Genomic DNA, 26,738 nt, shown 5'->3' with positions numbered 1-26,738 from the left:
GGTGTTAGCGAAGGTACAGAGTGTTAGGGCTCCAGGAGCCAGTTGTCCGAGCTGGCCCTTTATTGCCTCCCTCTCTGCAGGCATCATTTATCGCCAAGCGCCTGTTTCATGGGCGCCTGCAGAATTAGCACGGAGAAAAGCAATTTGCCTGTTTTCATTCCACTTACTCCTAGGGCATTTGCTGGGAGCAATGTTTGGAAGCTTTGCTAAAATGGAACAGATTCATTTGTGCGCACACTAAAAACCGGACAGAGCATAGATAATACTCAGAAATGAATCCTCTGAAAAGACCGAAGCATTATTTTATAGATTCTAGTTGTGACTTGTTTTCATTATCTGTCTCCAGCTGCTTGTGTTGTGTCTCACTGTCCGGACATCAGAAAGCATGTCAGTCTGTGTACTTCAGTAGCCGCAGTGCCCAGCTGGGCATGGGTGGACATGTGGTGGGCCTCATTAACATTTGTTGAATGCGTAAATGGAAAGCAATGTGTGAAAAAGTAAATATTTGAATAAACGAATGGTAGAGTAAAAAGTCCTTACAAACTATGTTGATGTGAGCTATGTTTGCTTATAAAAATCCTGACGTTCTACTAGAGGTTTACATTCTTTCTGAGATTTATTAGCAAACTTTTGGAATTATCATTGTGGAATGACTTTTATAGACAGTTAGTGCTAACCCTATTGCTACATTATTATTTTGTTTATAAGCTACCAAACACCATATGATTATTCTACGGACCAAGTACACTTACTGCCCAACAACTGCGTGCTAAGTGGAAGCATCTGAGTAAGGTACCTCCTGCACTGAACCGTACAGAGTGCTGAATTATACTTGTAGAGGTGCATATCTTTTCACATGATAGACCCCAAGTTGCTTTTTAATTTGGTGTATCCCACAACCCAGAGTGCTGATGTATATTGTCTGGCCTGCTTCCAGCTTTACATATAGGATTAACTTAGACTGTGGTTATTCTTTGTATTGGTTTCCTATTGTTGCTGCAACAAATTAGCACAAACTTAGTGACTTAAAACAACACAGATGTATTATCTCACATTTCTTTGGGTCACATGTCCCAACCCTTGGTTGGTTTCTTGGTGTTGGGTCTCACAAGGCCAGGATCAAAGTGTTGGCTGGCTGGCCTCTTATCTGGAGGCTCTGGGAAGAATCTGCTTCTGAGTTCATGCAGAATCTAGTTCCTTGTGGTTGCAGGACCGAGGTCCTTGTTTCGTTGCCTGCTGGAGCATTCTTAGCTTCTGGAGGCTTCTCTCCTATTCTTGCATTTGGCCCTTGTGTTGTCTCAGAGTGACCAGCAATGTATTAAATCCTTCTCTCCCTTGGAATCTCTGACTGCCTCTTCTGCCACATCTGTCTGACTCCAGCTGGGGAAATTTTTCTGCTTTTAGGGCTCATGTGATTAGAGTGGGTCCGCCCAGATAATCTAGGATAATCTCCTTATTTCAAATACACCACTTAATTATATCTGCGGAGTCCCTTTTGCCACATAACATGGCATAGTCACGGATTCCAGGGATCCGGGTGTGGACATCTCTGGCGGGCTGTTCGTACCACACCATGACTACATCACTTTTCTCTGCATGCTGCACGTTCACCCCTGCTTGATGGTTCATTAGAGGCTAAGGAATCGAAATGGTTTGCTACCCTTTTGGAATAGTCTCTCCTTTCTTCCATCAGTGTATGTGCCTCAGCTGCTCTTGATGTCACTTCTGATTGCTTCTGCTTCTGAGCTTCCCACCTATTTCCACCATCTCTGCTGCCTGCAACGCTCACCTTTTCATGGTTTCTTCTTTCTCCTGCCATGCTTTTCTTATTGCTCCTCTATTCCGCAGAAGTTTGTTTTTTATAGCTAGTGCCAATCACTGGGAACAATCTCCAGATTAATGGACCGACTGTGATTCTTTTTTGAGTGTTTCTTCTGACTCTCTAAGAGTTGGAGCTTTGTTGCCCTTGTCCGCTCATAACCAGCCTACCTGACCGCACGCCTTTGATGTTTAGTGCTGACTTGAATAATTAACATTGTGACAGGGAGGTAAATGAAGCGCCACTGTACTTTCGCTTTGGCCAGGAAGAAATTTTTTTCCCTGCTATAGATGTTACCACCCCCCCCCTTCAATTTTCAGATGTTATGTACAAATAACAGATTTGTGTGTGTCTAAGGCTAAGTTGTATTACGTGCTACTTGTGTTGTATCATGGCTTTGTGTGTTACATTTAGCCAATAGAGCGAGAAAGACATTTTTTAAAGTCCAGAAATTCAGAACCATTGTCTCTTCAAATGTTGTTTCTGCCCTAAAATCATCCCATTTCTAGCATTGCTTATTTAATATATCTTCAGTTGATGGACATTTAGGTTGTTAACATTTAACATACATATAAACAATGCTGTGATGAACATCTGTGCCCAAATCCAGTATTACTTCATTTGGATAAATTCCTGAAAGTGCAATTATTGGGTTAAAGTGTATATACATTTTTGATGCTTCTGGTAATATTGCCAAATTGCTTTCTAGAACATTTGTACATTCTCTTAAGCAGATTGTGTCAGTGTCTTTTCCTATCCCTTTAGTAAATTTTACACTTTAAGATGCCATGAATCATGCTCGAAATACCATAAGTCCCAAACCATGTTTATGTTCACATGGTTGTTTTAAAGGTTTTCATCCTCAGGGATTGAAGACTGATGTTTTTCCCTTGAAAAGCAACTTTTCATTTCATCATTTAATTAATAGAAAATTTGTAGAGAAGCTGCAAAGGAACAGAATTTAGGTTTCAGTCACATTGCTTATTTCTTTTTATTTAAAAAATCATTTAAACAAAGAATTTTAGATACCCTTAATTTGAAGCTGAGAAAATTAGAGGCCTAGCACCGACTTAATATTTATTTACTTATTTATTTTTTTAAAAGATTTTATTTATTTGAGAGAGTATGAGTGGGTGGGAAAGGGGGTGGAGGGAGAGGGAGAAGCATACTCCCCACTGAGCAGGGAGCCCTTCATGGAGCTCGATCCCAGGATCCTGAGAACATGACCTGAGCCAAAGGCAGACGCGTAACTGACTGAGCCACCCAGGCGCACCCCCCCATGACTTAATATTTAAAAAGAAAGTTGACTCAAAGTAGTCTAATGGTTATTGATTACAGACTTGCAGTCTTTGAATTTTAATTGTTGCTGTATATATTCAGTTTGCATAGGATTAGGAAAGTGGTTATTGTTCTCCTAATATTAAATGTGTTTAAATTATTATACTTCTGTTTTTTTTCTTTAAAGGGGAAAAGCCTCCATCATACCCAGAATGATCATTTCCAGAATGATGGAATTGGTAAGTGGAAAATTAGCTCTGAGATAACTTGCTTTTATTGTATAAGAGATTTAACCCCAAACTTCATCACTAGAAAGAGGAGGATGGGGAGGAGGCGGGGACACACACACACACACTCTCACTTTGGAACTCACTTAACTCTTTTATTCAACACATCTGGTCTTGTGAATTCTCTTATGCTGTTTCTGAAAACAGGTGATTTATATCTAGAAGTTTTGAGGAAAAACATTTAAGCCCGTGCAACAAGAGTTTTTGGAAAATATATTCTACAAATGTTGGGTCATTGAAATTTCAAGATGAAGTTTATTTAAACGATTTAAAATATTACAAATTGTGCTTTTTTTTTTTTTTAAAGATTTTATTTATTTATTTGAGAGAGAGAGTGAGAGAAAGAGCACAAGAGGGGGTAGTGGGAGAGGGAGAAGCAGACTCCCTGCCGAGCAGGGAGCCCGATGCGGGACTCGATCCCGGGACTCCAGGATCATGACCTGAGCCGAAGGCAGTCGCTTAACCAACTGAGCCACCCAGGTGCCCCCAAATTGTGCTTTTAAAATAATAATTGCTTAACCTTCATTTTGTTTGTGGCTATATTACAGTTGTAAGCCAAAACTTAATTGTGAAGGATTGTATTTATTTTCCTAGTCTTAGAAGAATGTTTACTGAGTGTGTATGGTTTTCTCTCTTGAAAGACACACCTCTAGCTTCTTGGAAGACATTTACAGTTATACTAGTTTACAAAAGGAATACTTTGTGTATCTCAAGCTAATTTTAGGGAACATTGTAAAATGGTTATGTGTTTTTAATATGCTTTGCTCTTCCACATTGGTATTTCTTTGATTATAAGATATCGTAGGGAAGACCTGGGAAATGTATTTTGCTGTTGGTGATTTAAATTATTCTTGTCTAGAGGAATGTGTACAACTACTGAGTGCACCCTCTCTCTTTATTTTTCAGTTCAGCCCAATCCTTCTGTACTTATTGGCAATCCTATTAGAGCATATACTCCTCCACCACCTCTTGGACCTCACCCAAATTTGGGGAAATCTCCAAGCCCTGTTCAAAGAATAGATCCTCACACTGGGACAAGTATTCTTTACGTACCTGCTGTCTATGGAGGGAATGTAGTTATGTCGGTGCCTTTACCTGTAAGTGGACATTTGAGATACTTTCTATTGAATAAAATAAAATAGGTTTCATTAAATTAGTAACTATCCCAAATAGTGTTGTACCTTTTTTAAAAAAATTTTTCGGTGCCTGTAAGCTTTTATAGCAGCTCTTCCTTTAACCTTCAAATTTTGAAATGACCAAAGAAATATGAATTGTTGCTTACAATTTGTTACTAGATTATCAATGGCTATGAAGAAATCTGTAAATTGGATGTTTTGATTGAGAAGCCTTTGTATTCTTTTAAAATATTTTTACTGGGAAAATTGAGCTGAAAGTTAACATAGCTATAAATTGTTCTCTTGTTTTATAAAGTGATGCTCTATTTTATCTTTTACTTTTTTATTCTTACATAATTCATTAACCTTTCCTAAGAAATACAGTTTTCTGGAGGAGGCAAAGAAGCTCTCTGGATCTGTGAATTTTTCTGAGAAATTTCACTCCTTATGAAATCTTACTGGTACTTAAAAACATTATTAAATCCTTTCTAAGACAATAGATATTTAGAGGGCTTCCATCTTGTGTATAGCCCATTTTTATTCCTTTAAGATTCTTTACTATTTTGGTAATTTTGTTAATTTGCTTATATAATAATATTTCCAAATTCAGGAATTTTAGCCTAGAAAACATATCTTTCATTTAAGGCAAGTATTATAATTTCAGGCAGAGGTGATTACTGCCAGGGATTTTTGGCACCTCCTACCACCAAAATGGAAAAATGCCTAGCTGTATAAACCTTTCTCAGCCATATTGATCACGATAGTTTACAATTACAGCAGCCAATGAGAATAACTGTCAGTAAGAAATATGTAATTCATGCCCACTCCCCATAGCTGACTTATTTCTTCCCAGACAGCCTGGCAACATTATACATCATTTGCTTTAAATAGTAAGTCCTTTAGGATTTATACTTCATTTTACTAGGTCAAAGAGGCTTTTATTATATAAGATTTTTTTAGGAGTTTGCATTTAACAGTTATCTTACAGTAAGAGGGGCAGTAGCTTAGATGTCATTGTATTTATCCTTTTATGTTAGTACGCAGAGATTATATGTTTAGATAACACCTAAAGAAATGTTCTATTTCTGTGGTTTAAGGGAAGAGTTGAATTAATCAAAAGCATTAATTAAACTAATAGCCTGTTTGAATTTTCCCTACAGTAAATGGACATGAAATGATTGGGTTATTCATGTAAAGTTGGAATATGTATATTTTGTGTCGAGACTCCTTAGACTAAATTCTTTCTTAATTTTCCCCCTGTTCTCTCATTTAGTCTATTAAACTATGTAACTATGCAGTTATAATTTAAAAGATAATTTCCTTGGTAACCTATGACATGTATACATTCATATTGGGGGGAAATGATTCAAGATTATAAAATGATGTAATGTGTCAAGGAATAATTATCAGTTTTAAGTCCTCAGTTTCTTCCAAACCTGAAAAACGATCAATTTTCCCTACACACTAAAGATTCAGGAAGCCAGTTTTCTTTTTTAAAGAAGCCAGTTTTTGACCAGTTAAGATGTAGCAGTAATTCTGCCAATTGTTACAATTAGCATTGACTTTGTAGTTATTCATTTTGATAAAATTAACATCTCTCTGTGTGTGTTTGCTCTTTCCTAATCAACAGCACTATGGCAGCTTGCCTTTCAAAATGCACGTAATGCAGTTATTTTATTTCTTGTACTAACCTAGGTACCATGGACAGGGTACCAGGGCAGATTTGCAGTCGATCCTCGGATCCTTACACACCAGGCAGCGATGGCCTACAATATGAACCTCTTACAGACACACGGACGGGGGTCTCCCATACCATATGGCCTTGGGCACCACCCGCCTGTCAGCATAGGGCAGCCACAAAACCCTCATCAGGAGAAGGAGCAGCATGAGCCAAGTCGAAATGGTGAGCTGCTTCACTGTTCTCATGTTCCTGAATTGATGATATGCCTGTTTGTATCAACATATAAAGTTCTTTTAACAGTATGATTATTTTTTTTAAAGATTTTATTTATCTATCTATCTATTTATTTATTTATTTATTTATTTATTTATTTATTTATTTATAGAAAGCATAGGGAGGGGCAGAGGGAGAGGGAGAGAATCTCAAGCAGACTCCCCACTGAGCAAGGAGCCCAACACGGGGCTCGATCTCACGACTCTGAGACCATGACCTGAGCCGAAACCGAAGAGTTGGTCGCTCAGCTGACTGAGCCACCTAGGTGGCCAATATTTAGAGTGTTTTAAATGATAGTTCTTTAAAATTGAGCTGGAAAATCCTCTCCTGTTAAACATTTTTATTGACCCAAATTATTTTTGTGCTGTACTAAACATGAATGCTACTCTTGATTTAAAGTAGTTCTTATGTAAATCACAATCTCCTGTCTACTTGAATTATAAATAAGGAAAAATTACCCAGTCTGCTTTTTAAAGTCAGGTTTATTGAGGTATAATTTATATACAGTAAAATTCACTTTTAAAACATTTAGTTTATGTGTTTTGACAAATACAGAGAGTTGTTCACCACCATCAGAATCAAGATATAGGATATTTCCATAACTCAATGTTCCCTCATATCCCTTTGTGGTCTGCCTTCACCAACCCCCAGCCCTGGGCAACCACTAATCGGGAGTTTTGTCTCTAGTATGTCATGTAAATGGAATCACAGAGTATAGAGTTTGGTGTGTCCAGCTTCATTCACGTAACTTCATGCTTTTGAGATTCATTCATGTTGTCTGTGTCAGTAGTTCCTTCCTTTTTACTGCTGATTAGTGTTCTATTATGTGGATGCACCACAATGTTTCTATCTACCCATCATTTGATGGTCACCTTAGTTATTTCTATAATTTTTGGCTCTTATGAATAAAGTTGCTGTGAACATATGTGTGAACATGTTTTCATTTCTCTAGAGTGTATTCCCAGGAGTAAGACTGCTGAGCATATTATAAATACATAGGTGACTTTATAAGAAACTGCCATGCTGTTTTCCAAAGTGGTGATCCATTTTTCATTTCAGCTAGTAACGTATGAGATTTCTAGCTGTTCCACATTCTCATCAGCACTTAGTGTTGTCATTCTTTTTAATTTTACCCTTGCTAGTGGGTATGTGATAGTATCTGATCACAGTATTAGTTTGCATGTTCCTGATGACTAATAATGTTGAGTATCTTTTCATTGGGCTTACTTGCCCTCTGTATATCTTTCATGAAGTGCCTATTCATATTTTTGCCCACTTTTTTTATTAGTGTGTTTTATGAAGTTATAAGAGTTCTTTATACCTTCTGGATACAAATCTTTAATTAGATACATGTTTTGAAAATATTTTCTCCCAGGATATGGCTTGCCTTTTCATTAACAGTATCTTTCAAAAAGTAGAAGTTTCTACTTTTGACAAAATTCAGTTTATCCATTTTTTTCTTTGAGTCATGTTTTTGGTGTGTTGTCTAAATTTCTTTGATCCAAGAACACAAAGCTCTGTGTTTTTTTCCCTAGAAATTTCATAGTTTTAGCTCTCACATTAGGTCCATTTTGAGTTAAGTTTTATATGTGGTGTGAGGTGAGAATTCAGATTTTTTTTTGTTTGTTTATGTATGTATGTATATATATATCAACATTTGTTGAAAACACTGTCCTTCCTCCATTAAACGTAGTGCCTTTGTTGAAAATCGATTGACTGCATATATGAAGTCTGTTCTGTTCTGTTGATGCACGTGTTTATGTGTATGCCAGATGTGCTGTCTTGATTCCTGTAGCTTTATGAAAGTCTTGACATCAGGTACTATGAGTTTTCCAACTTTGTTCTTTTTTCAAAACGGTCTATTCCAGGTCCTTTGCATTTCCATGTACATTTTAGAATCAACTTCTCAGTTTCTACAAAAAACCCTCCTGGGATTTGGATTGGGATTGTGTTGATTTGTAGATCAATTTAGGGAGGATTGACATCTTAACAGTTTTGAGTGCCCTGCCCTCTTTTTAAAAGTTTTCAGTATACGACTCTTGCACAAACTTTGTTCGAGTGAAAGCTTAAATTAATATAGGTATTCAGTGTTACAGTTTTCCTCCTCAGTAGTGCATCCCACAAATTCTGATGTATTTTCATTTCATTCAGTTGAGTACGCTTTCTAATTTCACTTGAAATTAGGTCCATGGAATATTTAGAAAGGGAAGTTTTAGTTTCTAGTTATTAGGGATCTTCTAAGAATTTTTATGTTACTGATTTCTACATTAATTCCATTGTGGTAAGAAAACATATTTTGTATGACTCAAACTCTTGAATTTATTGAGATTTGTTTTATGGTCCAGAATATGGTGTATCTTTGCAAATGTTCCATGTTCACTTGAAAAGAATGGAGTGTTCTATAAATGTTACTTAGATCAAGTTGATTGATAGAATTGTGCACAACTACTATATTCTTGCTGATTTTCTACTTTTTAAAAAATATGTATTGAGAGGAGAATATTGAAATCTCCAAATACAATTGGTATTTGTCTGTTTTTCCTTAAGAAGTTTTGCTTGATTAATTTTGAAGTTCTGTTATGAGGAGCATCAACATTTAGGATTATGTGTTCTTGATTAATTAACTCTTGTGAATTTGGAATGACTTCCTTTATCCCTGGTAATAGTCTTTGCTCTGTGATCTACTTTGCTTAGTATCTAATGTAATCACTTTAGCTTTCTTTTGACTAGTGGTGGCATGGTCTATCTTTTTTTACCCTTTTTTCTTTCTTTCTTTTTTTTTTTTTTTTACCTATTACTGTTAATGTCTTAGTGTCTTTATATTTAAAGTGCATTTCTTGGGGCACCTGGGTGGTTCAGTCGGTTAAACATCTGACTCTTGATTTTGGCTCAGGTCATGATCTCAGGGTTGTGGGATCGAACCCTGTTTGGGCTCTGCGCTCAGCTCAGAGCCTGCTTGAGATTCTCTTTTTCCCTCTCCATTTGCCTCTTCTCTCGTGCATGCTCTTTCTGTCTCTCTCATATACATAAAATCTTTAAAATGCATTTATTTTATTTTATTTGTTTTTTTAAAAGATTTACTTATTTGGGAGAGAGGGAGGTGGGGGAGGGACAGAGATTGAGAGAGAGAGAGAGAGAATCCTAAGAAGATTCCCTGCTGAGTTTGGAGCCCTATGTGGGGCTCAATCCCACAATCCTGAGATCCTGAGATAATGACCTGAGCCAGAACTAAGAGTTAAGTGCTCAACTGACTGAGCCACCCAGGAGTCCCTACAGTGCATTTATTTTAGGTGGCATGTGGTTGGCTCTTGATTTTTTTTTTTTTTAGTCCAATGTGACTAATTTTAATTGGGGTGTTAGACCATTTATACTTAATGTGATTATATAGTTAGGCTTGATTTTGTCATCTTGCTATCTATTTTTAATTTGTCCAATCTGTTTTTTGTTTCTCCTTGACTTCTTTCCTGCCTTCTTTTGGATTAGTTGAATATTTTTTATGATTCCATTTTATCTCCGTTTTTTTATTATTAGCTATAACTCTGTATTATTTTAGTATTTGCTTTAGAGTTTATAGTATACATCTTTAACTTCTCACAGTCTACTTTCTAATTTGTATTTTACCACTTCATGTACAGTAAAAGAACCTTATTTCAGTTTTTCCTCTCCTGGTTTTTATGATATTATTATCATGCATTTTACTTTTACATATGTTATAAGCCCAAACATTGTTATTATTTTTATTTAAACAACCAAGTATCTTTTTTTTTTTTTTTTTAAGATTTTTATTTATTTGACAGATTGAGAGAGAGAGACAGTGAGAGAGGGAACACAAGCAGGGGGAGTGGGAGAAGAAGAAGCAGGCTTCCCACTGAGCAGGGAGCCCAGTGTGGGGCTTGATCCCAGGACCCTGGGATCATGACCTGAGCTGAAGGCAGACGCTTAATGACTGAGCCACCCAGGTGCCCCCAGCCAAGTATCTTTTTAAAGAGTTTTAAATAAGAACAATAATTTTTTGTATCTATCCATGTAGGTAACATTTCTGGTAATCTTTCTTCCTTTCTGTATATTCATGTTTTCATTTGATAGAATTTTCCTTCTGCCTGAAGGACTTTTCTTAAAATTCCTTGTAATGTGAATCTACTGGTGATGAATTCTTTCAGTATTTGTATGCTTGAAAATATTTTTGTTTCACTTTCATTTTTGAGAGATAGTTTTGCAGGGTATAGGATTCTTGGTTGACAGTTTTTAATCTTTCAGTGCTTTAATGATGTTAGTCTGCTGTTTTCTTGCTTGAATTGTTTCTAGTGAGAAATCTGATGTCATCCTACCTTTGTTTTTTATATGTAATGTGACTTTTTTTCTCTGACTCCTTTTTTTTTTTTTTTTTTTTTTAAAGATTTTATTTATTTATTTGAGAGAGAATGAGAGACAGAGAGCATGAGAGGGGGGAGGGTCAGAGGGAGAAGCAGACTCCCCGCTGAGCAGGGAGCCCGATGCGGGACTCGATCCCGGGACTCCAGGATCATGACCTGAGCCGAAGGCAGTCGCTTAACCAACTGAGCCACCCAGGCGCCCTCTCTGACTCCTTTTAAGAGTTTCTTTTTCTACTGGTTTTAGTAGATTGCTTATGATATTCCTTGGTGTAGTTTTCTTCGTGTCTGTTGTGTTTGGGGTTTTGTTGAGCTTCTTGGATCTATGGATTTATAGTTTTCATCAAGTTTGGAAACTTTTGACCTTTATTTCTTTTTTAAAAAAATTTTTTAAATTTATTTATTTATTTATTTATTTATTTATTTATTTGACACAGAGAGAGACAGCGAGAGAGGGAACACAAGCAGGGGGCAGTGGGAGAGGGAGAAGCAGGTTTCTCGTGGAGTAGGGAGCCCGATGCGGGCTCGATCCCAGGACACTGCGATCATGACCTGAGCCGGAGGCAGATGCTTAAAGGCTGAGCCACCCAGGCACCTGACCTTTATTTCTTAAGATATTTTTTGTCTCACCTCCTCCTGGCTTCTTCAGGAATTCCAACTATCCAAATACTAGGCTGATTAAAGTTTCCCCACAGTTCATGGATGCACTTTCCTTTTTTTTCTCTTTCTATTTTTTCTTTTTGTATTTCATTTTTTGTAGTTTCTGTTGCTCAAGTTCACTAAGTTTTTATTCTATAATGTCTAATCTGCTAGTTCCATCCAGTGCATTTTTCATCTCAGACATTGTAGTTTTCGTTTCTTGAAGTTTAGTAGTAACTGTATTCTGGAATGAAAATTCATTTTACAAATTTCCAGTGGCTTTCCTAAAAAAGTGATGTATATATATATGTATGTATGTATGTATTTATTTAAGTAGGCTCCATGCCCAGTGTGGAGCCCAGTGCAGGGCTTGAACTCATGAGCCTGAGATCAAGACCTGAACTGGTATCAAGAGTTGGATGCTTAACTGACTGAGTCACCCAGGTGCCCCATAAAAGAGTGTTTTTAAACAATAGCCCAAATCAGGGTTTTTTTCAAGGAATTTAAAACATCCAACAGTTAATTCTTATAGATTAAAATCCCTTCACGTGTGTGGGGCTCCTGGGTGGCTGTTGGTTAAGCATCAGACTCTTGATTTCGGCTCAGGTCATGATCTCAGGGTTGTGAGACTGAGCCCTGCATCGGGCTCGTGCTCAGCTGAGTCTGCTTGAGATCCTCTCCCTCTGCCCCTCCCCTTGCTCTCTCTCTCTCTGTCTCTTTCAAGTAAATAAATATAATCTTAAAAAAAAGAAAAATAAGATCCTTTCATGTGTGAAATAGCATCATTTAATTCTATTCTGATTGTGAATTTTTTTAAATCTTAATTTGCTTCCTTTACTATTTATCATCCACTTATATTTAGTTTGCTATTACTTTTAAGTAGTGGTAACTACATTCCTTTCAGAATATCTATTCAGTTTAGGTTCCTTTGTTAATTGGGTTGGCATATTTTTGGATTTTTGCTTAATTGCATTTGTGAATGGCCAAAGCATTGAGCCTTTATAAATAGGCAAGAATGCCAGTGCCTTTTGTGCATCTAGTTTAAGAAAACGAGGCTACAAATTCCTGGAGAATGGGCAGTTATCTTTGAAATTATTTCATGTTTTAAGGTCATTCCTTTATTAAGCTTTTGTTTTGACAATGAGGTTTGCTTTAATTATAAATTTTCTTTCTTCCAAGGAAACTGCAACTCTGAAACTTTAGAAAAAGCAAATCCCAGGCAGTCGTATAAATCGATATAATGGGTCAAAAATGTTCAAAATATTCTGCTTCTCTCTAATAATGGTTAGTCATTGGAAATGTAACATTCATTGGAGACAGTTTATAAGAATTTTTAAATATTTTCTTAGGTAAAAGTGATACAAATAACCCTGGACCTGAAATTAATAAGATTCGAACACCAGAGAAAAAGCCTACAGAATCAAAACAGGTATGCTGCTTACATTTGGTGAATGCATTGTCCTGATGGATTTAGTCTAATTGATCATCTTGGAATCTTGACGTTTTAAAGAAAATTTTCTATCTTTTTATGTATGTCTTTTATGTTTATTGTTTCATGAGGATCTGGTGGGTTGTGTTATCCTCTCTCCCTTCACCTTTTCTTTGTGGCTACATTATCTGATTTATTCGTATACTTTTCTCAAATTGTGTTATTCAGTGATAGACTTGAATTTAGAGCCTTTCCATGATAAAGTACTAAGTGAAGACACAGCTATAGATGCGTCATTGAAAATAATCTCAGAATGCAAAGAGTTGTTATAGTGAAGAAGGAAGACCTAACTTCCTTAAGTAGCTTTAGCTTACCTTGTTCTCTCATTACACCTTCTGTATAAATCCTTAACTTTTTAAATTGAAGTATAGTTGACACACAATGTTACATTAATTTCAGGTGTACAACATAGTGATTCAATGAGTCTGTATGTTATGCTTGCTCACCGCAGTGTAATTACCATCTGTCACTGTACAACGCTATTACAGTACCATTGATTATATTCCCTATGCTGTACCTTTTATCCCCATGACTTACTCATGTCATCACTAATCCTAAATTCTTTTTCCACCCATTCATCTACTCTCCTTGCTTCTGTACTTGTGAACCAGTTAGGGAAAACCAAATCATTGGTTGAATTAGTGCCACTGGAAATCTCTTAAGATTTTATTTATTTATTTGAGAGAGAGCGAGAGAGAGAGAGAGAGAGCACAAGCGGAGTGAGGGGCAGAGGGAGAAGCAGACTCCCCGCTGAACAGGGAGCCTGATGTGGGGCTCAATCCTGGGACTGTGGGATCATGACCTGAGCTGAAGGCAGATGCTTAACCAACTGAGCCACCCAGGCGCCCCTCAAGCGACCAACTCTTATGAACCCACTTCAGTTGTAGTCTTACTTGTCTTTTCTCTGGTATTTGTTACTATTTTCTACTTCATTCTTCTTGACCATCTTGTTTCTTTGACATACGTTTCTACTTTGTGCAACTCTAACATGACCTGTCTCTTTTATAAGTTCTTGCCCACCCCCTTCCCATCTGTCCCTAGTCCTTATGTTGGGGTTTCCCAGGGTTCTGTCACTGTCCTCCACCTCTCTGCATTCTATGATTTCTCACCATAAACTAAGTCAGTTACATGGTTTTAAATCTCTGCTGCATGATAATGACTTCCAAATCTGTATTTCCAACTTGGCTGGCTTTAAGCAGCTGTACTCTATACTCAGTGACTTATGTCCCATAAGCAGCTCTGAGTCACAGTTTCTACAGCTGAGAGGACTTAGTACCTACTGGAGGAGTACAGATGAGGCAGCCGGTGGCCCCTCGTGCTGGAGCCTGACAGGAGCTGCCGTGCAAGTGGAGGTTCTGTGTGTGTGGAAGGGGATGCGGGGAGAGAGTAGGTGGCAGTGAGGAAGCCGTGGCAGCCCTTCTAGTCCAAGGCAGCACAGGGTGCAATCTACCACAAGAGCCTTGGGTGCTGTGAGAGCTGCTGAAGCTGAGATAGCCAAGTGTCTCTCATGTCCTTGTTGTAAAATTTCTCTTATGATCTTTCCCTGTTCAGGAACTAGGCAACCTGATAGACGTGTTTCATTTTCTTTCCACGCTGATGCTTTGTCCTAGGGCCTAGGGGCATGCCAATTCCTAGCTCTCCTTGACTCAGTGCCTCAGTATTAAGAGGAAAGTGATGGAGGATAATCTGATTCTGGTAATAATTTAATTCTCAGGCTCCTTCAGACATTACAGTCCTCTATGCTGCTTAGCCCATTATTGTAGTATCATAGAGTAGCACTACTAGTAGTAGTCTTCCTTCTTTCCTTCCTTCCTTTACTTATTTATTAAAGATTTTGTTCATTAGAGAGAGAGAGAGCACGCACAGGGGGAAGAGCAGAGGGAGAGGGACAATCAGACTCTGTGCTGAGTACAAAGCCCGACGTGGGGCTTGATCCCATGACCCTGAGATTATGGCCTGAGCTGAAACCAAGAGTCAGATGCCCAACCAGCTGAGTGATTCAGGCGCCCTGAGTAGCACAGTCTTTTTTTTTCTTTAAGATGTATTTATTTATTTATTTGAGAGAGAGAGAGGTGGGGGGAGGGGCAGAGGGAGAGGGACAAGCAGACTCCTGGCTGAGTGGGGAGCCTAAGGAGGGTCTGGCTCCCAGGAACCTGAGATCATGGCCAAAATCAAGAGTTGGCCGCTTAACTGACTGAGCCACCCAGGTAGCACAGTCTTGATTAAGTTTCTATGACCGGCCTAGCTTCTTGTCCATGTCAAAGTCAGAAGTGAAGGAGGCAGCTTGTCCATAAACAACCTTGACACGTAATCATTACGATCTCCCTCATATGATCTGAATATGCTTTTTCAACAGCATCTTATAGAAAGATGTATATTCCCAGCTGAATGTAGCATCAGTCATCAAAAAGATGAAGATTTATGGGGGACAATGTTTGTTTACAAAGAACCTTAAGTAGGTTCTGAAACTTTGTTTTTAATTTTGCAGATAAAGTTTAATGATTTAATGTATAAAGCTTAAATCTTGGCTCATTGTAAACGGTTAATGAACTCATTATTGAAGACCCTCCATATTTATAATGCCACTGTGGGTAATGGGCTCTGAGACAGTCAGAGAGCAGGCTTCGCAGCTCCTTGGGAAGACTGGGATGAAATTGTCATTCTTTTTTTTAAAGATTTTATTTATTTATTTGACAGAGCACAAGCAGGGGGAGCTGCAGGCAGAGGGAGAGGGAGAAGCTGACTCCCCGCTGAGCAGGGAGCCCGATGCGGGGCTCGATCCCAGGACCCTGGGATCACGACCTGAGCTGAAGGCAGACGCTTAACCGACTGAGCCACCCAGGCGCCCCTGAAATTGTCATTCTTCTCATTCCATCTTCTAGGCAGTTTCTATACACCCAGTGATCTTAAGGACCTTATTGGCCCAATTCAGTGGCAAGTCCATGTGAACTTAGTGATGAGAGATGAAAATGCACCGGAGGCATGATGGGCACGTCGCTGCCCTTGTGATAGCTTGGTTGCCAGGAGTACCTCAGCTGCAGTTCAGGAGCAAGCTGCTTGTTCTGGGTTCTGGAGAGTGGTCAGTTCTGTGTTTAGCTTGAGAGCCTTTGGTGAGGCAAGTACTCTAAGTCCTCAGTGACTATTTCCACATTGAAACTTATAGGGAGATTGATATACCACAGCAGCTCATTGAGTGTTTTGACAGAGATGGGAAAGAAAAATTGCTTCTCTCCACATTTTATTTCTGTTTCACACTGTCACCACTTACGATCAAATTTGGATTTCAGAAGGATGACAGCACTCTCTAGCTTACAAATCTTTGGTAGCTTAGCACAGTTTACATACAGGATTAAAAATGTTTATTCTCAGTATTTAATCATTCAGGGTCTTGTGTAATTGGGCTCTTGCAGTTTTATCTGATGTCAGGAAGGGGAAAGCTAACACCTAAACAAGTGACGTTGTAGCTGTGTGTACACAAAGCTTCTCATGCTCCTCAAATCTGCCATATTTTTCTCCTTCCCCGCCCTTGGTTAAGCTCTTACCTTTTCCTGGAATGTCTTTCCCACACTGGTAAATTTCAGCTGCCTGTGCAAGATTCAATTCAAACGCCATAGCCTCTGTGAAGCCACCTCTCATTGTCTCAGGCACTAGGCTCTCCTATCACTTCCTTTTGTTAACACCTCTAATTTTGTGTTTACTTGTTGGTACCCTCTACTGGCCTCCAAGCCTGGGCTTTGCTAACTTTTCCTGCGAGAGGCCAGATAGTACATCTTCAGGCTTTGTGGCCACATGGTTTCCAAGCAGTCACTGGGTTCTGCCACTGCTGTGAGAAAGAGGCCATAGACAGTGTGTCAGTGAACGGGGGTGGTTGTGTTCTAGTAAAACTTTAACTGCAAAAATTCGGTGGGCCGGAAATGGCCTGAGGATCATGGTTTCAGCCCTCACTATAAGCTCTTGAGGGTACGGACTGAGTCTTTGTACTGCCTTTTTAAGTCTCCAGCATGAGGTGCAGTGCCCTTGGTAGGCTCTCAGGAAACGTTTGTTGAAAGAATAAAAGTCAATACCTAATGGCAAGAATTGACAACCAAATTGGTTATACAAAGGTGATAAAGTACTTATTTGTTTGTTCACTTCAAAGTTGTTTAAATTGAGACAAGTATTTTTAAAATGAATATAGATATATTTGAAGAAAGAGATGTGTAAAAACAATAAAATTGGAAGGAAAGGGCACATTTTAATGATTTATATCAGAAGGAAATAAATAGTTATCTTTCCAAGGAAGAAAGTGTGAAATTAAAAATAATGTTTTTAAAGGAATTAAAGTGGGTATATTAATAAGAGGGCACTATCTCTTCTTAGGACTCAAGTTTAATATGCTTTTTTCTGTTTCATCTTTTCTAATTTAAAACATATTTATTCCCTCCTTTGATTGTCAGAAAGTGATTGACTGGGCACCTAGCACTCAGCTGTGACTGATAAGAATCTATCCTATCTTGTAGATGTGCTAGGGGTGGGAAAGGTGGAGAGCCACAGGACCCAGATCTTCCATAGTTAAGAAAGACTTCTTATTTTTTTCTAGATTGATTTGGAATCAAATCCACAGAACAGAAGTCCTGAGTCGCGTCCTGGTGTTGTTTATCCCAATACCAAATTTCATCGCAAAGATAATCTCAACCCGAGACACATAAATCTTCCCCTCCCTTCTCCCCATGCACAGTATGCAATCCCCGGTCGTCATTTTCATCCCCTTCCCCAGCTACCCAGACCACCGTTTCCAATTCCGCAACAGCACTCTGCCTTGCTAAATCAGCAGCAGAGTAATTTGCCTGAACAACCAACTCAGATGCCACCCCAACCAAATCAGGTAGTCCCGCCACAGAATCCGTTGAACCAGCTGACTCAGCAGCCACCTCCTCAACTTTCTCCTGCCTATCAGGCAGGACCCAACAGCGCTTTCTTTAATAGTGCGGTTCCTCACCGACCACAGTCCCCTCCTGCAGAGGCTGTGATTCCTGAGCAGCATCCCCCTCCCATGCTGCAAGAAGGCCACAGTCCTCTGCGAGCCATCGCACAGCCCGGCCCCCTCCTTCCTTCACATCTGAATAACTTCACTGATGAGAACCCCCCAGGATTGCCTATAGGGGAGGCTTTAGGTAAGTTCTCCTGTCACTGCTGGATGTGACAAATTCAGAGATTATTTCCTTAAATTGACATGTACTGTGCAATATTAATTTGGGTCAAGATTGATTCATTTCTTCAAATAATGACAGCAAAGATCAGTTGCTTAGTGTAACAGTCAGAATGTTGTTCCAAATGCCAAGTGATATCAAGCATCCAGGTCATGCCAGTTTACATGATTATGTAGGTAAGGAAGAATCACCATCATCTTTATCATGACTTTAGTTACTAGCAAATTTAGAAAATATTGCTTTCTCCGAAACCCAAACTGTAGGCATTTCTTTGTCTCTGTGAAGAAAGTCTGGTTGCAAAAACCCTTGAGTAACTTGAAACCCCAAATTAACCTGAAACCCCAAATGCATGAAAATTTAAACTCTTCCCAAATATTTTGCAGATCGTATGCACGGGGGTGTAGCTCTAGAAACACTAAGGCAGCAGCAGCAAGTGCGGTTACAGCAGTGGAACGAGCATCACGCCTATCTCAGTCAGGGCAGTATTCCGTACCCACACCACCACCATCCTCATCCTCACCTCCAGCATCTTCCTCAGCCGCCCGTCGGGTTACATCAGCCGCCGGTGAGAACAGACTGGAAGCTCCCCAGCAGTGCCGAAGATGAAGCAGAAACAACAGACTCAAGGTATTTCTACAGAGTAAAAATAGCCTTTGAAATATGACCCACACCCCCTCCCCACACCCACTGTTTTCTTTCTTGGATGTCGTCCTTTAAGCCTCAAGTTGGGATATTGTCCCAAAGAAATTGGATGCTGGCCTTCTACGCACATGCTACACAGTTCTTTTGATGGACTCTAAAATACAGAGAATCCATTTAGAAGTAACTGGTGCAAATCTGGGCATGGACAATCTGTTGTGGATTGAATATTAATGTGGCCCCTCGCTTTGTGGCTCTCCTGAAAAAGAAGTGTACCATCACTGTGAGCATTTTTTTCATACTCAGTAGTAATACAAGAAATGAATGGACACGGAAGTAAATTAGTGATTGAAAGTTAAAAATTAGAAATTTATCATCAGTTTTTTTCCCAACCTGCACAGAATTCTGTCTTCTTTTAACTACAAATGTTTGAGTGTTCAGTCCTTATTCTAAACTTGTTTTTATGGCCAGTGTCATGTGAATGCAATGAAGTGTTTCCTAATCCCCCTGAACAAGGCCTACCATGATGGCGACTTTTTATAACAGCCAGTTATCAGAGACATATCTCTATATGTCAAGGACAGTGTTTAATGCCAAGGGAAAAGAAAGAAATCAGGTACTTGGGCATATTTAGTGTCTTCAACTCAGCATGTATTGAGTGTTGGTGCTCACTTTTTTTTCTGAAAGATTTTTAAAATTTATTTGAAAGAGAGAGAGCCCACATGTGCAAGCAGGGGGAGAAGCAGGAGAGGGACAAGCAGACTCGATGCTGAGCGCTGAGCCCAACGTGGGGCTCGATCTCTCGACCCTGAGATCCTAGCCAGAACCTAGAGTCTGATGCCTAACCAAATGAGCCACCAAGGCGCCCCTAAATGCTCACTTTTGAGGTTAATTAATGTTAGTTTTAATGAAGTATTCTGATTTTGTCTGTAAAAATTAACACTTGTAGTTGACTAAAGCTCTCCTTGATGTGACGGAGCTTTTCTTTTGTTTTCTTTTCCTCATATTTCATCGTCTTTATGTAGGTTTCAAGACTTAATCAGAGAACTATCTAATCGTGATCAAAGTGAAACACGGGAACTAGCTGAAATGCCACCACCTCAATCAAGACTTTTGCAATATAGACAAATTCAGACTAGGAGCCCACCAGCAGTCCCATCTCCCCCATCCAGCACAGACCACAGTAGCCACTTTTCTAACTTTAATGACAACAGCAGAGACATTGAAGTAGCCAACAATCCAGCATTTCCACAGCGCCTACCGCCCCAGATATTCAGCTCGCCTTTTTCGTTGCCATCTGAACACCTTGCCCCTCCTCCCTTGAAATACCTGGCACCTGATGGAGCATGGACTTTTGCTAACTTACAACAGAATCACCTAATGGGGCCGGGTTTTCCCTATGGCCTACCTCCATTGCCTCACAGGCCACCGCAGAACCCTTTTGTACAAATACAGAATCATCAACATGCTATTGGTCAAGAGCCATTTCACCCATTGTCATCTCGAACAGTATCTTCTTCTTCGCTCCCTAGCTTAGAAGAGGTAAATGTCTTTCTTTTCATTTTTTTCCTTTTGGGATTAAATTTTTGTGAAAAGTAGTAGTATTTATTGATTTGATGAGAACAGTGGACAGATCTTACTGAATTTAATAGTCTTTTAAAGATAATCTTTTCTTGGAATTTATTTTAATTTCCCCTCTTATTGTGGTATTTCAGGCTTTGTAGAATGGTCATTATTGTTGAAACATGTCCCTTAGAGTCTTTTATTGCTGTTTTAGAACATTTAACATCTGACTGATCTGAGGAGGCTCTCCTTCAAGCAGCTTTTTGTTCTGTCTAATCCGGGCAAATGGTTTCTGGTGATTTGTCTTTTTACTTAAGTTACATTTGTCAGTTGTAAATGTGTTAATTAAGCTTTCCGTAGATGTTGGCTTTCTCAGCCAGTGGTGAATTCCTAGTGCCGTGCTTTCTTAGCCTGGGGCAGTTGACACGCAGCAGAACTGATTCCTGAGTGTCAGAATGGGCAGTGTACTTAATGTGGAATTGACTCTGCTCAACTGGGCATTTTAAGGTAAATTTTAAGGTGGATTTTTATCTTAAAGTACTTAGGTATTTCTAAAGAGCATCTCTGTGGATCTTCGCTGAAATGAAAATCTTAGTAATTCCAAGTTATAAAACTTCCAAAATGGTACCATTGGTGTAGACTATAAACATGTTGTCTAGCTGGTCCCCTTAAGTTTGCAGTGGTTAAAGATGATTATGTAGAAAGTTGGTTGTGGTCATTATCAATCTCAGATGTCTTCTTATTAAAACAGGATAAACATCTACAATTTGATACATGAAAGATACCTTTTTGACATTAGCTTCATTTTGGCAGTTCCTCGTTGATTTCTAAAGGCTTTAAAAATAATTCTCGTGTTTTGCAGTGCTGATTAAAAAGTCAAGTTTCATAGGGATGGTTCTATATCTTATTTGTAGAGTTTTGGAGGTAATTTGTTCAGGTTGTTCCTGTAGACATTGTTTGGCTCATCTCGTTTAATAACTGTCATGAAAACAACTTAATTGTCATCTGGGGCTCCTAATATAAATTGTAAGCATAAGATGAATTGGTATCTGTATATATGTATTGTGGGGATCTAGAAATTTAGAACCATACTTTTAAAGATTTGACACTTACCTGACATTATTTCAAGTTATAATGAAGGGTTTAACAGCTAAGCAGTAATGTAATTTTCAGTTAAGTGATGTTTTCTATATTTACCTATGTATTTATTTCTGATAAAATTCATGTAACAAAAACTTCACCACTTCCACCATTTTAAAGTACTGTTTAGTGGATTTTAATTTATATAAAATATCGTGTAGCCGTTGCCGCTCTCTAATTCCAGAGTGTGTTGTCGCCCTGAGAGAAACCCCATGACTGTTAAGTAGTTGCTCCCTAATCCTCCCTGCCTCCAGTCCCTAGCAACTAATAATCTACTTTTCTGTCTCTATGGAGACATTTTATATAACAGGAATCATACAAAATGTGGCCTTTTGAGTCTGGCTTCTTTAGCAATATTTTTGAAGCTCGTGCACTTTGTAGCACATGTCAGTACTTCATTCCTTTTTATGGCTGAGTAATATTCCACTGTATGGATATACCACAATTTGTTTATCTCTTCCTCGATTGATGGGTATTTGAGTTGTTTCTGTTATTTTGCTCTTATGAATACTGCTGAACAAGTTTTTGTGTGAAAGCATATTTTTTGTTCTCTTGTTTAATTATGTACCTGGAATTCCTGGGTCATCTGGTAACTCTATGTTTGACTTTTTGAAGAGCTGCCAAGCTGTTTGCCACAGTGCCTTGCACCATTTTACAATAGTGATGTGTGAAGGTTCCATTATCTCCCTTTTTTTTTTTTTTAATGATAGTCATTTAGTGGGCGTATAGTGGTATCTCTTTGTGGTTTTGATATGCATTTCTCTAATGACTGAAGATGTTGAGCATCGCTTCATGTGGTTATCGGCCATTTGTGTATCTTCTTTGGAGGAATGTCCATTCAAATCCTTTGCCCATTTGAAAAAATGGTTGGTTGCCTTTTTGTTGTGGAGCTGTAAGAGGTTTTAAATACAGTCTGGGTACTAGATTGTTATCACACATACGATTTGCTGTATTTTCTCCTTCGGTGGGTTGTCTTTTCACCTTCTTAATAGTATCCATTGATGCACAAAAGTTTTTAATTTGGAAAAAGTCCCAATTTATCTGGTTTTTGTCATTGTTGCTGTTCTTGTTACTGTGCTTTTGATGTCATACCTGAAAAACTGTTGCTTAATCCAAGTTCATGGAGATGTATGACTACCTTCCTCAGTTTCATAGTTTTAGTTTTTACATTGAGTTCTTTGATCCATATTGAGTTAATTTTTGTGTATTATATGAGGTGGTGTCAAATTCATTATTTTGCATGTTGATTATCTAGTTTTCTCAGCACCAGTTGTTGAAAAGAATTCTTTGTCCCTTGAATGGTCTTGGCAACCTTGTCAAAAATCAATTGACCATAGATGTATGGGATTACTTGTAGGCTTTCAGTTCTCTTCATTATTGTCTATGTCCTCATGCTCTACCACACTGTCTTGTGTACTCTTATCTTTGTAGTGAGTTTTGTATTTGGAAGTATGAGTTTTGTACTTTGTTCTTTTTCAAGATTGTTTTGGCTATTCTGGGTCCCTTGAATTTCCATATGAAATTAGGATCAGTTTGTCAATTTCTGCAAAACAAACAAACAAACAAAACATCTGGGATTTTAAAAGAGATTTGCTTTAAATCTAGATTAAGTTGAGCACTATTGTCATCTTAACAATATTAAGCCTTCTGATACCTGAACGTGGGATATCTTTACATTTATTTAGGTCCTTTAAAATTTTTCTTTAACAGCATTTTGTAATTTTCCAAGTATAAGTCTCACACTTCTTTTGTTACATCTATCCTGAAGTATTTTATTCTTTTTCCTGCTGTTGTAAACAGAATTGTTTTCTTAATTTCATTTTTGGATTGTTCATTACTAGTGTGTAGAAATACAGTTATATATTATATATCTGCAAATTTGCTGAACTGTTAATTAGCTCTAAGAGATTTTTTTTGTGGATACCTTGGGATTTTTTTTTATATAAAATGTCACCTGCAAATATATCTTTCTTCTTCCTTTCTAATCTGACTGCATTTTATTTCTTTTTCTTGCCTAATTGCCCTGGCCAGAACTCTAGTATAATGTTTAAGGCACTTACTTGGTAAATTAGAGAAAAGCAAGTGTATCCAGGGTGAGTTTTTCAAATTTCCTTGTGTTTTTGATTTCTGATTTCATTCTATTGTGGTTGGAGAATATACTTTGTATAATTTTAATCTATTAAAATTTATTGAGACTTGTTTTGTGGCCCAACATATGGTCTTTTCTGGAGAATGTTTCAGGTGCACTGGAGAAGCATGAGTATTTTGTTCTTGTTGGCTGGAGTGTTCTATAGTTATGTTAGGTCTATTTGGTTTATATTGTTCAAATTTCCTGTTTCCTTTGAATCTCTGTCTAGGTTTTATATCTATTACTAAAGGTAGGGTATTGAAATCTCTCAACTATTAATGTTGAATCTTCTGTTTCTACCTTTCAGTTCTGTCAGTTTATGCTTCATGTATATTGGGGCTCTGTCGTTAGGTTTATATATACTTTTTTGTTTTTTTTTTAAGATTTTATTTATTCATTTGAGACACAGAGATACAGAGAGAGAGAGAGAGAGAAAGCATGAGCAGAGAGAGTGGCAGAGGGAGAAACAGGCTCCTCGCTGAGCCAGGAGCCCGATGTGGGGCTCCATCCCAGGACCCTGGGATCATGACCTGAGCTGAAGGCAGACGCTTAACCATCTGAGCCACTCAGGCGCCCCTAGGTTTATATATACTTGTTACATCTTCTTGATGGATTGACGATTTTATCATTATATGGTGTCCTTTCTCTCTTATAACAATTTCATTTCAAGTAGGTTTTTTCTGATGTTTGTGTAGCCATCACGACTCTCTTTTTGTCTCAGTTTGCATGCAATTTCTTTTCTCATTCTTTCGCTTTTTGATTTTATCATTTGTTTAGTGACTTTTCTGATCTAATTAAAAAATAACTTTCAATTAAAAATTCTGAAACAATTTTTTAAAGTCTGTGGTTGTCCTGTGTCCTGTGTCCTCTGAAGTCTTCATGCTGTTAGCTTAATGGTCAACTAACCATGGCACAGAGATTTCCTTAAATGCCCAGGACTGAAAACATGGCCCAGTTTTTGCAGAGGCGTCGGAATGTGTGTTTGGGTGCACCTTCCATGCTCAGCCAGGCAGCTTACATCTTTGCCTTAGCCCTAACTTCCTGCTTCTGCAGAGCCTCCAGATCAGCCAGAGGTAGGAACTTTTCAGGTCTTTTCTGAACATGTGCCCAGCATGTAATGTGGTCTTTTAGATTCCCAGGAATGTGTCAGAGCTCTTCAGAGCCCTTATTCCCTAAAGCCTTTCCTCCTAAGCTTTTGGTTAGTCTGCTGTTTGGTCCAACTCTTATCCATTGCTTCAGGCAGCAGTGACTAAAACCTTTGCCTATAAGTGTTTTTGATACGGCCCTGTTAGCTCTGGTTGAGTTCTCAGACAAGGTATTTTGAGCCAGTCTTCCAGGGACCACCAGACGGGTCACAACAAGTAATTACAGGTCTTTGCGAATGAGACCTGCTCTGCTCCCTCTGGCCCTGGTGCTGGAAACGCAAGGCTTTGCTTATATTCAAGGCCACCATTGAGCTGGAGAGCAGGGGGTTGGGACTAGAGTAAGTTAAAATACCACAGAGCTCACTATTCTTACTGAATTTTCCATTTTTTTCTTGATGAAATGCTCCCTTGGTTGCTGCAAACTTTAATTTATTGAATTTAAGAAAGTTGATGGTGACAGTTTTGCCAATTTTTTCATTGCTTTTATGGAGCGATGGACTTTGGAGTTACTTACCTCTGCCAATTATACTGATATCTCTTGTGATTTTTTTTTTAAAAAGATTTTTATTTATTTATGAGTGAGAGAGAGTGTGCACACACAGGCATTGGGGAGGGGCAGAGGGAGAGGGGGAAGCAGACTCCCTACTGAGCAGGGAGCCCGAGACACAGGGCTCGATCCCAGGACCCTGAGATCATGACCTGAGCCAAAGGCAGACACTTAACTGACTGAGCCACCCAGGTGTCCCTCTTGTGATGTTTTTTCTTTAACCTGCCACATGAGTTCATAATATGTGGAGGAAACAATGTGCCAAAGGCTTTATAGGGTTCTCTAAAGATTTGTACTTTACTAAATAATACTCAATACTGAATAATGTACGTTATTTAATCTTTGAAATACTTAAATATTACTTAGTTTTGGAATTTACCAAATTTGTACCTTCAGGCTCTTAACATTTGATATTACTGCTTAGCTGTGTGTGAGTAAGTACCTTCAATTGTCACTGGGTCCTTAGAGTGAAATTACTTTTGCAGAAATATTTGGTCATCTTTATTTTGTTGCACAGGATTCTCTAATGATGACTAACTTGGAACACTGAAAAAAATACCTTGACAAGGAAAATATTATTTCTATCACATTGCGGATTTTGACATTTTCAAGTGCAATGGGTTAACTTTTGTGTGTTGTGTGGTACAAAAAGATTTTGCATGAATCATCTCACAGAATGAATAGTTTGGTGTTTATTTCTAGCCTTTTAAAATAATTTCTTTAACATTAACAATGTAGAAAAATGTCTTATTTCCTTCTGTACTGTGAATTCTTTTATTGCTAGAAACCCTGATAGATTAATCTTATGTGGGATGAAAACATCTAGATGTCAGCTTAACAGTTAACTTTGAACAGAGGTGGTTTTTCATATTCTGTTTCATTAGTATTTTCTTTTTAATAATTATTTCCGTTTTCTTTTGACAAATGAAGTACATGGTCAGCATGGAAAATGTAGCTAGAGATAATTATTTCTAATTTCACTATACAAAGATAGCTACTGTAACATTTGGCTTTTCATAGCATTCATAGAGAACATGTGATTTCATAGCATTCATAAATATCAACATTTGGTTGATTACTTGTTGTTGGGAAAACTTGAAACAATTTTTTCCCTTAATTTCTGTGCTCAGTTTTATCACCTGAACAAGCCTTTTTTTCCACCAGGTCAAGGTGCCTGAATGGGATCTTGATCCTATTCTGTAACATTTTTTGCTACTTTAAATTTTTAGAGTATTCTCATTTAGATGTTTAAGGCTTGAGTCTTTTTTTTTTTTTTTTTAAAGATTTTATTTATTTATTTGACAGAGAAAGACACAGTGAGAGAGGGAACACAAACGGGGAGTGGGAGAGGGAGAAGCAGACTCCCTGCCGAGCAGGGAGCCCGATGCGGGACTCGATCCAGGGACTCCAGGATCATGACCTGAGCCGAAGGCAGT

The 26,738-nt window shown here is 38.3% G+C and overlaps 1 protein-coding gene across 1 annotated transcript in view; it reads left to right on the top strand.

The window, feature by feature from the left end:
- HELZ (helicase with zinc finger) overlaps positions 1-26,738 on the top strand; it is a 164,714-nt gene that overhangs the window by 111,326 nt on the left and 26,650 nt on the right. The window contains exons 25-31 of the mRNA XM_035026358.1: positions 3,285-3,336; positions 4,291-4,481; positions 6,195-6,402; positions 12,812-12,891; positions 17,531-18,104; positions 18,524-18,767; positions 19,805-20,321. Of these exons, the coding sequence (XP_034882249.1) occupies positions 3,285-3,336; positions 4,291-4,481; positions 6,195-6,402; positions 12,812-12,891; positions 17,531-18,104; positions 18,524-18,767; positions 19,805-20,321 (1,866 nt within the window). The remainder of the gene's footprint in view (positions 1-3,284; positions 3,337-4,290; positions 4,482-6,194; positions 6,403-12,811; positions 12,892-17,530; positions 18,105-18,523; positions 18,768-19,804; positions 20,322-26,738) is intronic.

Source organism: Mirounga leonina, unplaced genomic scaffold (assembly GCF_011800145.1).
Source record: "Mirounga leonina isolate KUSES-001 unplaced genomic scaffold, KU_Mleo_1.0 Mir_197, whole genome shotgun sequence".
Lineage (NCBI taxonomy): Eukaryota > Metazoa > Chordata > Mammalia > Carnivora > Phocidae > Mirounga > Mirounga leonina.
This window is presented reverse-complemented; position numbering and strand designations above follow the sequence as displayed.